This window comes from Colobus angolensis, unplaced genomic scaffold, assembly GCF_000951035.1.
Source record: "Colobus angolensis palliatus isolate OR3802 unplaced genomic scaffold, Cang.pa_1.0 Scaffold21, whole genome shotgun sequence".
In the NCBI taxonomy this organism is placed as follows: Eukaryota; Metazoa; Chordata; class Mammalia; order Primates; family Cercopithecidae; genus Colobus; species Colobus angolensis.
Window position 1 is genome coordinate 1905998 of NW_012115266.1, and position 16078 is coordinate 1922075.

The window sequence follows — 16078 nt, forward strand, 5'->3', positions numbered from 1 at the left end:
AGGAGGCCAGATTACTTTTGTTTTTTAGCAATTGATTAAGTGTCTCTGCTGCCCCCAGGGGTAAGTGGTGGGGCAAGTGCTGCGACCACAGCCCAGCACTTTGACCCAGGAACCTGCGCCGAGTGACCATAGGGTCACTTTTGACAGAGCACGAGGGAAGTGGCTGGGCCCGATGCTGGCTCTGCTGGAACCTGAGGCCGGCTGCTGTCACCCGCACGGTGCCGGGGGTCTTCCAGCGAGCGTAGAGAGGCTGTGGCCCACCAGGAGCAGCCGGCAGACACCCTGGCCTGCAGTCAGGGGCTCCATCTGTGCAGCTCTAAAACAGGGAAGTTGCTGCTCTGCCTGGGGTCGGGGCAGCCAGAGCACCAAGTCAGAGACAGCCTCGGGAAGGGGCCTGCAGGCGGGTCCCTTCCTCCCCATCCCCCGGTGCCAGCCAGCACCTCCTGTGGCCCCCCACTGCCTGCCTCTGCCTCCACGCCCCACCACAACCTCAGGCCCACAGCTGCGTGGCCACTCCCAGGCAGGCTGTGTGCCTGCTCCCTCAGCAGACAGACCTGACTCCGGCTCCCAGCCCCATCTTGTCACTGAATGACCTTGAGTGAGCAACGTGACCTGCTTCGCACATGTCAGACTCAAGGGGAAATGGGCCCCAGGAAAGTGAGATGCCTGAGGCCAGGCCACAGCGAGGTGGGACATGCCTGAGGCCAGGCTCCAGGACACAGACCCTCCTTGTGGGTGGTGTTGTTGTTTTTGAGAGAGAGTCTTGCTCTGCCGCCCAGGCTGGAGTACAGTGGTGTGATCTCGGCTCACTGCAACCTCTGCCTCTCAGATTCAAGCAATTCTCCTGCCTCAGCCTCCCGAGTAGTTGGGACTACAGGCGCCTGCTACCACACCCAGCTAATTTTTGTATTTTTAGTAGGGACGGGATTTCACCATGTTGGCCAGGCTGGTCTCGAACTCCTGACATCAGGTGATCCACCCGCCTCAGCCTCCCAAAGTGCTGGGATTACAGGCATGAGTGACCACACCAGCCCTCCCTGTGGTATTAGACACTTGCAGCCCCTTGCTGGGGACCCTGGTGGGAACATAGCCTAACAAGCGAAATGTGGCATCATTGGGCTAATGAAGCCTGGGCAGCCCTCTCATCTTTGCCTAGAACTGAAGAATTTAGGGGCGTGGACGTATAGAACAGTTGGTGACTTAAATGAAAAAGAAGGCCACGTTCCCCCCTTTAGGCAGGTGGCTCTGCTCTTTAAAAGCCAGCACAGGGTGCCTTTCTGAACCCAGGCACACAGTAGGTGTTCAATGAACAGCAGGGGTCACTTATACTGCTGATGACACCCTGTCTGTGGCCCCTGCAGCTGGCTCCAGCTTGAAGCACGGCTGCGCCCCTCTGCAAGGCCACCCCACTGTACCTGGAATCCCTGTGGAGGCGGCCTTGGGGACCGGCCAGGATGCCCAGGCCCAGATCCCATCTGTGCCCTTCCTCCATAGACCTCAGCGAGCTCTCAGCACTGTGTGCCTCAGGCCCATTTAAGAAGTAGGGCTGGCCAGGCATGGTGGCTCACGCCTGTAATCCCAGCACTTTGGGAGGCCAAGGTGGGTGGATCACGAGATGGTCAGGAGATCGAGACCATCCTGGCTAATACGGTGAAACCCTGTCTGTACTAAAAATAGAAAAAATTAGCCGGGCGTGATGGCACACACCTATAGTCCCAGCTACTCGGGAGGCTAAGGCAGGAGAATCGCTTGAGCTCAGGAGGCAGAGGTTGCAGTGAGCCGAGATCACACTGCTGCACCCTAGCCTGGGTGACAGAGTGAGACTCTGTCTCAAAAAAAAAAAAAAAAAAAAAAAATGAAGCAGGGCCAGCCACGGATGACCCCTCGCACAGCTCCCAGGAGGCGTGCCCAGCTGTAGGACTCAGGACCACGACAGCTGCAGTGGTCCCCAACAAACATGACTTCGGTCATCCACTCCGCCTCAGTGGTAGTGGCCAAAACAACGGATTAGAATGGAACCATGTGGCCGGGCGCGGTGGCTCAAGCCTGTAATCCCAGCACTTTGGGAGGCCGAGACGGGCGGATCACGAGGTCAGGAGATGGAGACCATCCTGGCTAACACGGTGAAACCCCGTCTCTACTAAAAAATACAAAAAAAACTAGCCGGGCGAGGTGGCGGGCGCCTGTAGTCCCAGCTACTCAGGAGGCTGAGGCAGGAGAATGGCATAAACCCGGGAGGCGGAGCTTGCAGTGAGCTGAGATCCGGCCACTGCACTCCAGCCTGGGCGACAGAGCGAGACTCCGTCTCAAAAAAAAAAAAAAAAAAAAGAATGGAACCATGTGACAATACCACTGCCCCGAGTGATGGAAGACAGCTGACTATCAGTAGTTCACGCGGCCCCATCTAACACAAGTGCAGGGTGCTCTGCAATTTATAAATCCTTTCCCAGACACCATCCTTTCGACACTCTCAGGTCAGCAAGGCACACGGGGCCTGCATTTCACAGCCACACAGCAGAGGGCTGAGGCTGGAACTCAGATGTTCTGATTTCCATTCAATCCCCAGAGTTGGCACGGAGACGGGGGGCTTCTCTTCACAAAATCGAGAGTCATTGCCAGCTCCACTGAAGACCAAAGGACCTCAGCTCTTAAACACTCTTGAAGGTGTTACTGAACTCTCCCAGCCTGTTTCCTGGGTCCTGGTGTTGGTCCCATGGGACACAGGAAGAGGACGAAGCCAGCTCTGCGCCAGGGAGCGCACCTGCCACACTCTCAGAGGCAGAGGAGCCGTGTGCAGGAGCGGGGTCTGGATGGAGGGGTGCTGTGGCAGGGGGCAGGGGAAGGGTGCTCCGGGTGGCGGGCACAGCACGAGCAGGGGCAGGGAGGTCCACACTCAGATGTGTGCAGGGAGAGGCAAACCGTGCATTTCCATTGCAATAGGCAGTAAAAGGTAGAAAAACCGAGTGGGGGCCAGGAAGGGAGTCAGAGACTTCTAGTATCTCTCTGCAGGTGAGTGGCAGCCGAGGTGTCAGCCCAGCACACCGGGGACCCGGGGCCGTGTCTTCTATCACTGACCCCAGGGCACACGGAACTAGGCAGGGAGAGCAGAGGCACAGGGCACGGTCAGTGAAACCAAACAAGGAGTCATCACCAAATGCAGAAAGGGCAAGGAGTGCCCACAGCCACACAGGGGCTTTGTCTGTGCAACATGGGGGTCCCATCAGGGCCTGCACCCTGCAAGCACAAAACTCGCCTCTGAAGATAAAGGGAAGCTGTTGGAGTTGCGGAGGTGGTCTGGGGTCAGCACAGAGCCGGGCTTATGCTGCAGTCACAAGGGGGACACGGAAGAGGCTGCAGGGTACAAAACCAGTGGCCGGAGTGACCACAGTCTAACTCTGAACCTGTGGAAAGGGCGCCCAGAGTTCACCCACCCAAGAGGTGCCATTCACCTCTGCCCCCGCCCCACAGTGACAGCAGTGGCTAGGAATACGGTGCACCCCTCTCCTCTTGCATCAGCCCTGAAAGTGAGTATTCAGGCCAAAAGCAGAAGAGCACAGCTGCGTGGTTCTATTTCCATTTAGTTCTGGAACAGGCAACGCTAATCCACAGTGATAGAAGTCAGGAGAGTGGTGGAGGGGCGGGGGCTGGGGACAGCAAAGGGGCACCGGGAGCTTTCCCAGCGGTGGAAATGTTCTCTGTCTGGAGCGGGTAGTCGTCATGCAGACATACGCAGCTGTCAAAGTTAATCCAAATGTACACGTTAAAATGTGTGCGTTTTATTGCCTGCAAGTTATACCTCAATTAAAAAAATAAAGTTAGCACTCAGGCTTCTTCCACAACTTCCTGAACCGTGCGAGCTGATTTTCTTGCTATTAAAAATTCACGGTCCATGGCTGAGAACAGCAGCTGCCTTCTGTTTGCAAAGTCAACGCCAATCACCGCCCGGCAGCGGCAGACTCGGCCCCTCAGGACCTCCTTTCTTTTTTCCCTTTGACCTACTTCCCTGGTAAGTGACAAGACAGCCAGACTCTGGGAACAAACGCCCGTTATTCGGCCCCGAGCTGAGCGGGCCCTGCTCCCTGGGCTAATCCGCCCGGACAGACGGATGGACGTGAGGGGCTTTGCCGTCGGCTCCAGCTGTCAGTCTGCCCGTCAGACTCCACAGTGGCCCCCTCTGTTCCTCCCGCCGCCCCCACTCCATCCCCGACTTCTTTTTGTTTCCTGTCTCTGACAGACGAACATCTGTTAAAACTCTGTCTGGGTGAGCTGTGGCCGGCGGTCCGCAAATCCCCAAGCCGCACCCCAGCCTCATCTGGGCGCTGCCGGGAGCACTGCCTGGCCACCCTCTGGACACGGCCCCGAGAGCCGCCGGCCTGGGCATGTGTGGCCCGAGTGGCAGGGCGCACGCCGCTAAGCCCACTGCCCAAAGGCCCCCAAGCAGGAGGCATGTGCGGGCGACAAAAGTCAAAGCAACAGGGGCACGTTCCACAGAGGATGGGGCTGGAGGGGTGGCCGTGAGGGACAACAGCTTCCAAGGACGGTGGTGGCAACTCCCAAATAAGGCCCCACTCCTGCTGTTTTTAGCTCATTCCACATAATTGGAAAAACATGGCAGAAACCGAAGCCAGCTGCTGCCTTGGTCCTGGGGCTGTGTGGAGGGGGTGGGGAGGCCGGGAGGCCCAGGCTCTGCACTCGACTGCCGGGGATGAGAGTAACTCTGAGCTGCAGAGAGCAGAATCGCAGCCGCTGTGGTCCCCCGAGCCCCGGCCACGCTGGGCGGCAGAGGGCTGCTCGCAGGACATACCTGCCCTGTCTCATGGGGGTCACTTCAGGAGGGGCGAGGGAGCCAGGACACAGACAGCCCAGGGCCGGCGGTCACCCTGCAGCTCAGAGGCCACGCAAACAGCGCTGCCCTGAAGGCACACAGCAGTGCAGGGACCCCCCAACACATCCCCACCTCTTGGAGGCTGCCTGTGTGCCCCTGGGAACACTGCTCCCCGTCCCTTGGGGTCCCGGCGTGACCACCCTCTCAGCCCTTTCCATGGGGAAGGCACCCGACTCCCTCCACCTGGCTGGCTTTCATTTACTCAAAATCAGGAAAAAGCCAAATTCAAGACATCACAGAAATGTCTTCGCCTGTAACTCCACGAAAGATAAACGGTCAGACACCCTGGAGGGAGTCCCAGGGACCCTCGAGTTCCCCTGAGGCTCTGGCTTCAAACCCCGAGATGTTTCCGGCCGTGCCAGCGCTGCCCCCCACAACCTGCCACACACAGCCCTCCCTGGGGAACTCTCAGATCTGGCCCCACCTGCCCACCCTGTTCCTTCTCGTGGGCTGGGTGGGTTGGGTGGGGCCGGGGACTCTGGATGTGTCATAAGAGTCTGAGTGTTTCTGACACAGCCAGGCCCTGCCCCCATGCTGGCCTTCGCCCCACAGGAAAGGGAGCCACATGCCTGGAGCGCCCAGCACACCCCACTCTGTCCTCCCCAGGTTGCCCGCCAGCTGTGTGAGCTGTTCTCCCCATTGCCCCTTTACCCCTCCTCAGCTCCTCCTGGCAGCACCCAGCCTTGGAGGCTACTTCTGATTACAACCTCCGAAGGAAGCCTCGCGCCCTCGGCACCAACCCAGACGGCCTGCATCATTGCACTGCTCAGCACGACCCCCACGGCCTTCCTCCAAACCCCATGGATGGGGGAGTATAATCACCCCCTTTCTACCAACGGAGAAACTGAAGCTCAGAGAGGCTAAGTCACCTTCCTAAGGTCCCAACACAATGACAAAAAATAGAAAGCTGGCCCGCAAGTGGAACTAGGTGCTTCAAGTCCCAGGTCTGCCTGACACTGCAATTCCTCCCCACCACGGTCCCGTGTCTGCCTGACACCACACCTCCTCCACCACAGTCCTGCATCTGCCTGACACTGCAGTTCCTCACCACCATAGTCCTGGGTCTGCCTGACACTGCACCTCCTCACCACCACAGTCCCGGGTCTGCCTGACACTGCAATTCCTCTCCACCAGTCTCGGGTCTGCCTGACACTGCAATTCCTCGCCACCACAGTCCCGGGTCTGCCTGACGCCACACCTCCTTGCCACCACAGACCCGGGTCTGCCTGACACTGCAATTCCTCTCCACCAGTCTCGGGTCTGCCTGACACTGCAATTCCTCGCCACCACAGTCCCGGGTCTGCCTGACGCCACACCTCCTTGCCACCACAGACCCGGGTCTGCCTGACACTGCAATTCCTCGCCACCACAGTCCCGTGTCTGCCTGACACTGCAGTTCCTTACCACCATAGTCCCAGGTCTGCCTGACACTGCAGTTCCTCACCACCACAGTCCTGGGTCCGCCTGACACTGCACCTCCTCGTCCTGGGTCTGCCTGACACTGCAATTCCTCTCCACCAGTCTCGGGTCTGCCTGACACCGCAATTCCTCACCACCACAGTCCCACATCTGCCTGGCACCGCATTTCCTCACCACCACAGTCCTGGGTCTGCCTGACACTGCAATTCCTCGCCACCACAGTCCCGCGTCTGCCTGACATCGGCCACACCTCCTTGCCACCACAGACCCGGGTCTGCCTGACACTGCAATTCCTCGCCACCACAGTCCCGCGTCTGCCTGACATCGCATTTCCTCACCACCACAGTCCTGGGTCTGCCTGACACCGCAATTCCTCGCCACCACAGTCCCGCATCTGCCTGACACTGCAGTTCCTCACCACCACAGTCCCGCGTCTGCCTCACACTAGAGTTCCTCGCCACCACAGTCCCAGGTCTGCCTGACACCGCAGTTCCTCGCCACCACAGTCCCGTGTCTGCCTGACACCGCAGTTCCTCGCCACCACAGCCCCGGGTCTGCCTGACACCGCATCTCCTTGCCACTACAGTCCTGGGTCTGCCTGACACTGCATTTCCTCGCCACCACAGTCCCGGGTCTGCCTGACACTGCAGTTCCTCGCCACCACAGTCCCAGGTCTGCCTGACACTGCAGTTCCTCGCTACCACAGTCCTGCGTCTGCCTGACACTGCAGTTCCTCGCCACCACAGTCCCGTGTCTGCCTGACACCACAGTTCCTCGCCACCATAGTCCCGGGTCTGCCTGACACCGCACCTCCTCGCCACCATAGTCCCGGGTCTGCCTGACACCGCACCTCCTCGCCACCATAGTCCCGGGTCTGCCTGACACCGCACCTCCTTGCCACTATGGTCCTGGGTCTGCCTGACACTGCAGTTCCTCACCACCACGGTCCTGGGTCTGCCTGACACTGCACCTCCTCACCACCACAGCCCCGGGTCTGCCTGACACTGCATTTCCTCAACACCAGTCCTTGGCCGGCTCCCAACTACAAACCAAGTCATGTCCTCCATCCTGACTCCTCTCGGCCTAAACATCACTCCTAATGCCTCCCTCTGGAACAGGCACAAGGCCCCCAGCACAGCCTCCTTCATTACTCACATTTCCGCTAGCCCAGGGCCGCTCTGGAGCCCTCACCATGGGGCCTCTATCCTTCACCCCCGGACACTGGACCTCACCAACCTATAGCCAGGAGGAGATCCCCGTGTGACCCCAGGGCCTCCTCTGCCCGACTCTGAATTTCATTGCTCAACGTGACACCTCGGAAGGCTCCCTGGGCACTGGCAGCCCTCCACGGGCACCGCTCCTTCCGGCCAGCTCTGACATCCTGGCTGGCGAGGTGCCCTGCACGAGGCCTCTGCCCACTGGGACCTCAGAGCCATGTTGTCAGCTGCAACAAGCAACAGAATTTCACGTTTTCTTCACGTTGCCCCTGGGTGAGCAGCTGCTATCTCCAGGTGGTTTTCGGTCGAGGCGAGGTGTCCCGTCAGCAGCCACGCTGCACAGCTAATTCATGCCTGCCGGGTGCACAGCCACACCACCAACAGGTGCCTGCAGCCTGGAAAGCCACGGAGGAAAGGAGAACAGCGACTGTACTCGGGTGACAGGACTGTGGTCTTTTAACAAAACACTTTCCTTTAATGTGATATTTTATGGCAAGGAATAAAACCTGGAGGGCAGGACATTTGGATACTAAAGCCCCAGGATGCCGCGTGGTCTGCTTTGTAACGTCTGAAGCCCATGCCCCATTCTGGTCCCGCTCACAGGTCCGTCTCTGACTCACCAACTTCAATGCCAGGCTGTGCCTGTCCTCCAAACAGAACATGACTTCCTTAAGGACAAAGCTGTTTCTCACCCATCCCCATCTCCCTCTGGATTAAGAAATATGGAAAGATCTTCTAAAACCATCTCGAATTTGCAGAGAGCCACCTTGGTGACAAACCTTTGAAACGCTTCTGAGAAGAGTTTAGGTTTCTTCTCAACTGTGAAACCTCTAGAAAACTCTATCTCCCCTTTTCCACACCAGCTGCCCCTGGAACACTTCAGCTTCAAAAGGATCCAGGGCAGGGAGACAGAGAAGCCAGAATCCACACCCAGCACCAGCCGGTTAATTAACGGGAAGCGGGTGGGGCCCATCTCCAGGCAGCCCTGGGGTCAGGCTGGGGAACCATGCTTACAAAAACAGTGAACTGAAACGCTCACATCCTCATGCAAAACCAGACTCCCGGTTGCATCTTTCTGTGTCATTGAGGAGCTTTTTTCTCCCTTTGACAGAACACCCTACACACAGCATCTGGAACCAAAGCAGAAAGATTCAGGCTCAGAGTAAAACAGTCCCCGCACTGGCTGCATGTGGACGTTCCCAGCCCAGAGTCCCGCCCAAGCAGGGCGTCTAAATGACACAAAATGTTTTTCTCCTGCATGCCACTCATGCTCCAACTGAGTTATGTTAAAACTGCCTCTCACGGCTGGGGGCAAAAAGAGCTCCCACAAGACCAGAGAAAGGTGACCCCTGACGGCTGAGTCTCCAGGGATCGTGGAGCTGTGTGCTCAGCCCCCGCAGCCCTGACGGCTCTGGAATGGGAAAGCTTCCAACAGGAAGGGCAGGGCTTTCTGCTAATCCAGCGGTCCAACCCCACAGGTGTCTGCGGTGTCAGCTCCATGCCACAGAGCACAGGGCTGGGGCCAGAGCCAACAGGCCCCCTGCCAGCCTGCAGGGGCCTCCTCCTCTGGGTAGCCCAACCGCCCTCTCTGAGCGCAGGCAGCCTCCTCTAATCACCACAGGGCCTGTCCCAACCCACCCGCACCCACCCCCTTGCAGGAAAATGAGCCCTGAGGACTCCCCAGGGCTGCTCTGGGTCTGGACATGGAGACAGGATGTGACATTCGCAGAAGGAGTGCAATGCCCTTGAAGGGCTCAGCCACGGGCAGCCAGTCCCCAGGGCTCAGAAGGCCCAGCTATCAGAATCCTGGGAGCCAGCAAAAAGCCAGGGGCTCCACCTAAGTCTACAGCCCCTGCCTCTTCTGGTTGGGAAAGAAAGCAACACCCCTTTACTAGCTCCCAATGACAGCCCACTCCCCTGGGTGTGAGAGGATTCTGGGACGATGCAGGCAAACCCGGACCCTGAGCGAACCTGCCCCAGTTCTCACGGGCCTGGCACCAGCCACAGCACCGAAGATGCCGGTCATGGCGACAACATGACGGTGATAAGGGCATGGACAGTGGACATGGCAGCTGGACACTGGGCACCCACTGCATGCCAGGCATCCGGCACGGCACCGTCCGCCCCTGGATGAGCAGTGGCCCTTTGCAAGCCAGGGTAGCCTGGGCAAGTTACTTGGGGTCTCCAAGCTTGTCCAGCTGTGCAACTTCACTGAGCCATGAGTCTGGGGTTTTATCAGAGCCTGTCAGAGTTCCTGGAACTCTGATGCACGAGGGAGCCACACAGGGACCCTTAACAAAAGCTCCCTGGGCAACATGTTCTCTTGCCCCAATCTCCCACATAGCTGTGATTACAGGTGCACCACTGCTGCCCAGCTAAGTTTTGTATTTTTAGTAGAGACGCGGTTTCACCATGTTGGCCACCATGTTGACCAGACTGGTCTTGAACTCCTGACCTCGAATGACCCTTCCACTGTTGGGGCAAGGCACCTGACAGGCACGACTGCACGGATCTGCTTGCCGTGGGGGCTGTGTCCCTTCCCCATTCCTTGGACAAATGTCCACACCCAGCCTTGCTTTGACACCCCAAGAGCAGAAATGGTGACCACACCTGCTTCCTACATGTCTATTGCTCTCCAGGGCAGACATTCCCAACAGATGCAACACAGCATTTAGGCAGACATCACCAATCGATGGTGGCAACACACATCAGGCCCTGCGCCCTCTAACTCCAGTGGCCAGACCCCAAGCCAGCTCTCACCTGCCCACCCCCAACCCACAGCAGCGACTCAGAAATGGCAAAAACACAAAGAGAACAGACACGTCCCATAGCGGGAGGACGCCTTAAAGACGTCTTGATAAGATATCATTCAGACAGGCTGGGCGTGGTGGCTCACGCCTGTAATCCCAGCACTTTGGGAGGCCGAGGCGGGCAGATCATGAGGTCAGGAGATCGAGACCATCCTGGCTAACACAGTGAAACCCCGTCTCTACTAAAATACCAAAAAAATTAGCCGGGCGAGCTGGCGGCGCCTGTAGTCCCAGCTACTCAGGAGGCTGAAGCAGGAGAATGGAGTGAACCCAGGAGGCAGAGTTTGCAGTGAGCTGAGATCGCGCCACTGCACTCCAGCCTGGGCGACAGACCGAGACTCCGTCTCAAAAAAAAAAAAATCAAGATATCATTCAGGCATAGGCCAGGCACAGCAGCTCCTGCCTGTGATCCTAGAACTTTGAGAGGCTAAGGTAGGGGGATCACCTGAGGTTAGGAGTTCGAGACCAGCCTAGCCAACGCGGTGAAACCCCGTCTCTACTAAACATACAAAAATTAGCCAGGCATGGTGGCGGGCGCCTGTAATCCCAGCTGCTTGGGAGGCTGAGGTAGGAGAATCACTTGAACCTGGGAGGTGGAAGCTGCTGTGAGCCACTGCACTCCAACCTGGACGACAGAACAAGACTCTGTCTCAAAAAAAAACAAAAAACAAAAAACAAAAAGATACCCTTCAGGCACGAAAACTCATGTCTTTGATACATATTTACCTCCTGCAATCGCAAACGCTTCTGCAATGCATAAAGTGAAATAAAGGGCAGGAAGCCTTATGGTTCAATCACACAGGCACACAGTCACATACAGAAAAAATGCAGGAAGGGCCAGGGAACAAAAAAGCAAGAGAAGATAAGATGTGGAGACAGGCACACCGAGAGAGTAAGAGACCCCTCCAGAACCCCCTCAGCTTCACAAACACGCAGCGCAGGGCCTGGTACAGAATCTGCGGGGACTGCTGCAAAATAGGAGTGCAGAGAGCCCCTTACTCAAAAGGTAGGAATTTCAGGTCAACAACAACAGAGCTCACCTCATGTGACTACACAGGTCGCACAGCCCGGGAAGTCGGTCCCGACACCAACATGCTCCTGCCTCAGAGCCGCTGCACGCGCTGTTCCTTCTCGCCTTTCCCTCTTTTAGTCCTTCAGATCTCAGGCCTCTGGGGAGAGACTCCTGACCTGCCCAGTATAGGAGTCTCCAACTCAGCCCCTGCTGTGTGCCATACCCGACCCAGGTCTGTCCTGACTATGTCCATTTGTGTGCTGGCTTGCTTCCTGACACGGCCCCCACCACACGTGCACCTCGGGGCAGGGGAACAGGCCCAACTCATCAACTGCTTTCTTCTCGGATATTTTCTGGAATATTTGTGGATACTGGGGAACGTATATGTGCCACCTTCCACCTTTTTCAGATTGGCCAGGATGAGCTGCCTTTTCTTTTTCTTTTTTTTTTTTTTGAGACAGGGTCTCACTCTGTTGCCCAGGCTGGAGTGTAGTGGCGCGATCTCGGCTCACTGCAACCTCCACCTCCTAGGCTCAAGCAATTCTCCTGCCTCAGTCTCCCGAGGAGCTGTGATCACAGGCCTGTGCCACTACTGCCTCGCTCATTTTTGTCTTTTTAGTAGAGATGGGGTTTCACCATGTTGGCCAGGCTCGTCTTGAACTCTTGACCTCAAATGACCCACCTGCCTCGGATTTCCAAATTGTTGGGATTACAGGTGTGAGCCACTGCGCCTGGCCTGAGCTGCCTGTTCGAAACCTGTGCCATGTTCCGGTGATTCTCTCTCCACTCCGTCCCTTGGCCCTGACTGTGGTGGCCACTCTCTGCCATCATGAGCCTGTATGTCCTCATTCTCTCCCTTTCCGCCAGGACTTCGACCGACACTGCAGAACGCAGGGTCCAGCTCCAGCACTGAGTTCAGCCTCTTCTCACCAACAGACAGACAGGAAGGAGAGAAAACAAACTCTGGGAAGGCCAAAGTTCCCGGGCAGCCAGCCGGCCAAGCATCCTTCTCTGCTGAGGCTTATGTAGCCGAGGCACCCCCTCCTTCCGGGAGCAGGCAGGGTCCTGGGGCAGTCTGTGAGGGAGACCAGGGCCTTGCTCCACCAGGGCCCAGGTATGGAGCAGCAGCAAACTCAAGCCTCTGGGAGCCAGAGCCCACCTGCTTGAACCTACTATGCCACCTGCTGTGGGTGACCCCAGGCCAGTGACTTGCCCTAGCCTCCTCTGTAAACAAGGGGCTCATCCAACCTGGTCAAACTTCCTCCCACTCAAGGATCTCTAATCCACCCTTCATCTGCTCGGTCCAAACTCCTGGTGTCGCCAGGTCACTCACGAGGCAGCTCATCTGGACTCCTTCCCTGGGTCCAGTTTCTCTCTCAACATTGCCTTTGAGGCCAAGGTAAACGGTAAACAGCGAAGGGCCCCAGAGGTGATGGAGGAGTGGGTGTCCAAGACACTCACCCTTTCCAATGCACCGACTCCCTCGTGGACTCACTTGTGCCATCTCCCCACCCACCCAGCCCCAGAATCCCAAGTGTGAGCACCAGAGGCCCAGGATTCTGCCTGCACCACGGGGTCCCCAGTGCCTCGGAGCAATGCTGACACACGGCAAGTGCTTGACAAATGCCTGCTGAACGAGCAAATGGATGGATGAATGAATGAATGAGCAAGCAGATGAACGAATGGGGTGCTGTCCAGAGCCGTGAGGACTAGGCTGCCCAAGTCCCCATTTCTCAAATTCTCCTTCTCCCTACTTGGGAAACAAGATGCTTGGTGGGGGAGACTCTCCAACCATCCCCTGCAGTAGCCGGCACAGGGGACAGACCCTTTTATGAAACAGCCATATCTTCATTAAAGATGCTCTGCTCTCAGAAACAGAAAGACAAATACGAACTAGGAAAGTCCTCACCAAGAGCAGGACCCCTGCCAGGGAGCAGAGAAAAGACCCATGCGCCACGGGCACTGCAACCACACACACACACCCCAGACACTGCACCCAAGTACAGACCCTAGCCGGGGAGGGCAGAGGGACAGGAAACTGTGCCTAGAGTCAGGACCCCCATGTGCTCAGATAGCAGTGGGAGCAAGGAGATTTCTCCACCCACTGGATACCAGAAGAGTCCTTCTAGGGGGCCCCACACCGAGACTCTGCCCCTTAGGACTCTCCCTGAGTGTGGAAGCCAGCCCACTTGGAAGCCTCTTGCCCTCCCGAGTGGTACACTGGCATAAGAAGCAGGCCCTGTCCTCCACCACCTTCTGCAAGCTGGGCTCCATCATGCTACAGAAATAGGGAGGACTGGTACCAGGGATGGCGCTTTCCTGACACCTCTCGTTACCCCCAGGGTCAGTCCCAGAGGCCAGACCGGCTACCCCAGGCCCAGAAGCATCCCCGAAGGCAAGCTGCATCCTGAACCTGTGTGATTTCCCGAAGGGCCCGACCCGAACTGACACCTGGAAAGAAAGATCCTTAGCCAGTGACCCAGAGGAGAAGAGCCATGCCCCACTGCAGCACAGTACCAGGAAGCACCAAGTGCCTGAGGACCAAGGCGGAGAGTGAAAAACTGGGAAAATATCTGGGGCAAAAAAAAAAAACAGAACAGGATTGACCTCCTGGGCTCAAGCGATCCTCCCAACTCAGATTCCCAAGTAGCTGGGACCGCAGATTTGAATCACCACACCCGCCAAGTGGATCATTTTGAACGGGTTTGCCGAGGTTGCTTCTGGGGCAACTGGCTGCAGCCCATTCCCGCCAGGCCTCGCCCCACCCGCCCCATCCCGTCCCGTCCCACTGGCTCACCTGCCTTACACGTCCTGCCGTTGTCCTGCAGCTGCACACCCGTGGGACAGGCACATGTGTAGAAAGGCTCCCTTGGGGACAGCAGGCACAGGTGGGAGCAGCCGCCATTGTCCTCCTCACAGCGAGTGTGGACTGGGAAAACCAGGACAGAGTGAGAGAAGGTTCCAGAAGAAGACCGTCACTTGTTTCTGAATGAGTCGCATCCTGCCTCCTCGTCCCCCATGACAGCCCCCAGTGTGTCCCTCTGCCCAAATGCCAGCCTCAAGTGGCATCAGGGACCTCCCCGCGGGCACCATTCCACCTGCCTCATCACTGGCCCCCTCCACCTCAGGCCCTCAACTCGGCCAGATGGCCTGCAATTTCCCCAAAACCAGCCGTGACCTTCCTGGCCACCCTCACACCCAGACGTGACCTGCCCGTGGAGTGGCATCCTCCCTACCTGCTCCCTCCCACCAAGCACCTATGACTAGAAAACCCTCCCCAGCTCCTCGGGGCCCTGCAAGGACACCCCTCTGCAGAGGGTGCCCCCCACACTCCAATGGCAGGGGTCAGGAGCTGCCTGTGTGGTAGTGACGGAAACCCAGAGACAGTGGGCTCCTGGGCAAAAGCCTTGTCTTGTCTTTGTGCTATGTGTGGACCCAGCAGCTTCCACAGGAACACTGTCCCTCTTGCTGGGATGGCCAAGCTTGTCACTCTCCCGAGCCCTCTGTGACCAACAGCAACTGAACGGAACTCAATAAATGCTTCCAGCACTTCATTCAAACCAGGGGAAAGCTGGGGTGTATCAGCCCCAAAACATGGATATAACGGGAACAACAAACTCACCAAAATGAACCTCTCCCTCCCTCATGCTGCCCCAAGTGTAGAAGGGTTTTGTGACCATGACTTTCTCACCAGGAAACAGCTCCAGAGAGCCCCACCCTCCTGTGTCCTGCTCTGGGAACAGCTGCCACCCTTAGGCCCCACCTTTCAATTCAAAGTCCAAACCTTCCATAATGGCTTTGCCAGAAATCTCCATCCCTGGTCCCTGTGGGGGTAGGTCACTGTCCCCAGAGCCGCAGCCCCACTGTCACAGAAGCTGGTGAATTTCACCATCAGGGACCTCTGTCACAACCCTGCATGGCCCCCAGGCTGAGAACTGCTGATTCTGAGCAGGTTATTCATTGATAAATATGCAACTTGCAGGGCCAAGCATGGTGGCTCATACCTGTGACCCCAGCACTTCGGGAGGTCAAGGTGTGAGGACCACTGGAGCCCAGGAGTTTGAGACAAGCCTGGGCAACATGGCAAAATCTCATCTCTATTAAAAATACATACACGTGGCTGGGTGCGGTGGCTCACGCCTGTAATCCCAGCACTTTGGGAGGCCGAGGCGGGCGGATCACGAGGTCAGGAGATTGAGACCATCCTGGCTAACACGGTGAAACCCCGTCTCTACTAAAAATACAAAAAATTAGCCGGGTGTGGTGGTGGGCGCCTGTAGTCCCAGCTACTCAGGAGGCTGAGGCAGGAGAATGGCGTGAACCCGGGAGGTGGAGCTTGCAGTGAGCCAAGATTGTACTACTGCACTCCAGCCTGGGTGACAGAGCGAGACTCCGTCTCAAAAAAAAAAAAATACACATACATATATATATATATGTTTTAATATCCATACACACACACACACACACAACTTCTTCTGGGCCTTGAAAACAAGGCAAGCTTCCTTGGGAATCCCCTTGCCACTGCTGAACCTGAAACAGCCCCCACAAGCTCTGCAGAGGGGCCCTCTGCAGGCCCGTGCCCCCCAGCCAGCCACATACTCTGCACACATCTCCCTCTACTGCAGCAGGTACCCCTTTAGAGAGGGTGCCCCACAGAGCATGGGTTTCTGCAGGGAGGGGCCACTTGCCCCCCACCCCACTTACTCTCCCACCTCCCTACGCCTCCGCACCCCCA

At 57.4% G+C, this 16078-nt stretch overlaps 1 protein-coding gene across 2 annotated transcripts in view; it reads right to left on the reverse strand.

The window, feature by feature from the left end:
- LRP5 (low density lipoprotein receptor-related protein 5) overlaps positions 1-16078 on the reverse strand; it is a 105172-nt gene that overhangs the window by 71329 nt on the left and 17765 nt on the right. For both annotated transcript variants that reach the window (XM_011942322.1, XM_011942321.1), the window contains exon 4: positions 14141-14272. Coding sequence is in view for 1 of the 2 variants with exons in the window: in XM_011942321.1 (XP_011797711.1) it covers positions 14141-14272 (132 nt within the window). In the remaining variant the exon portion in view is untranslated. The remainder of the gene's footprint in view (positions 1-14140; positions 14273-16078) is intronic.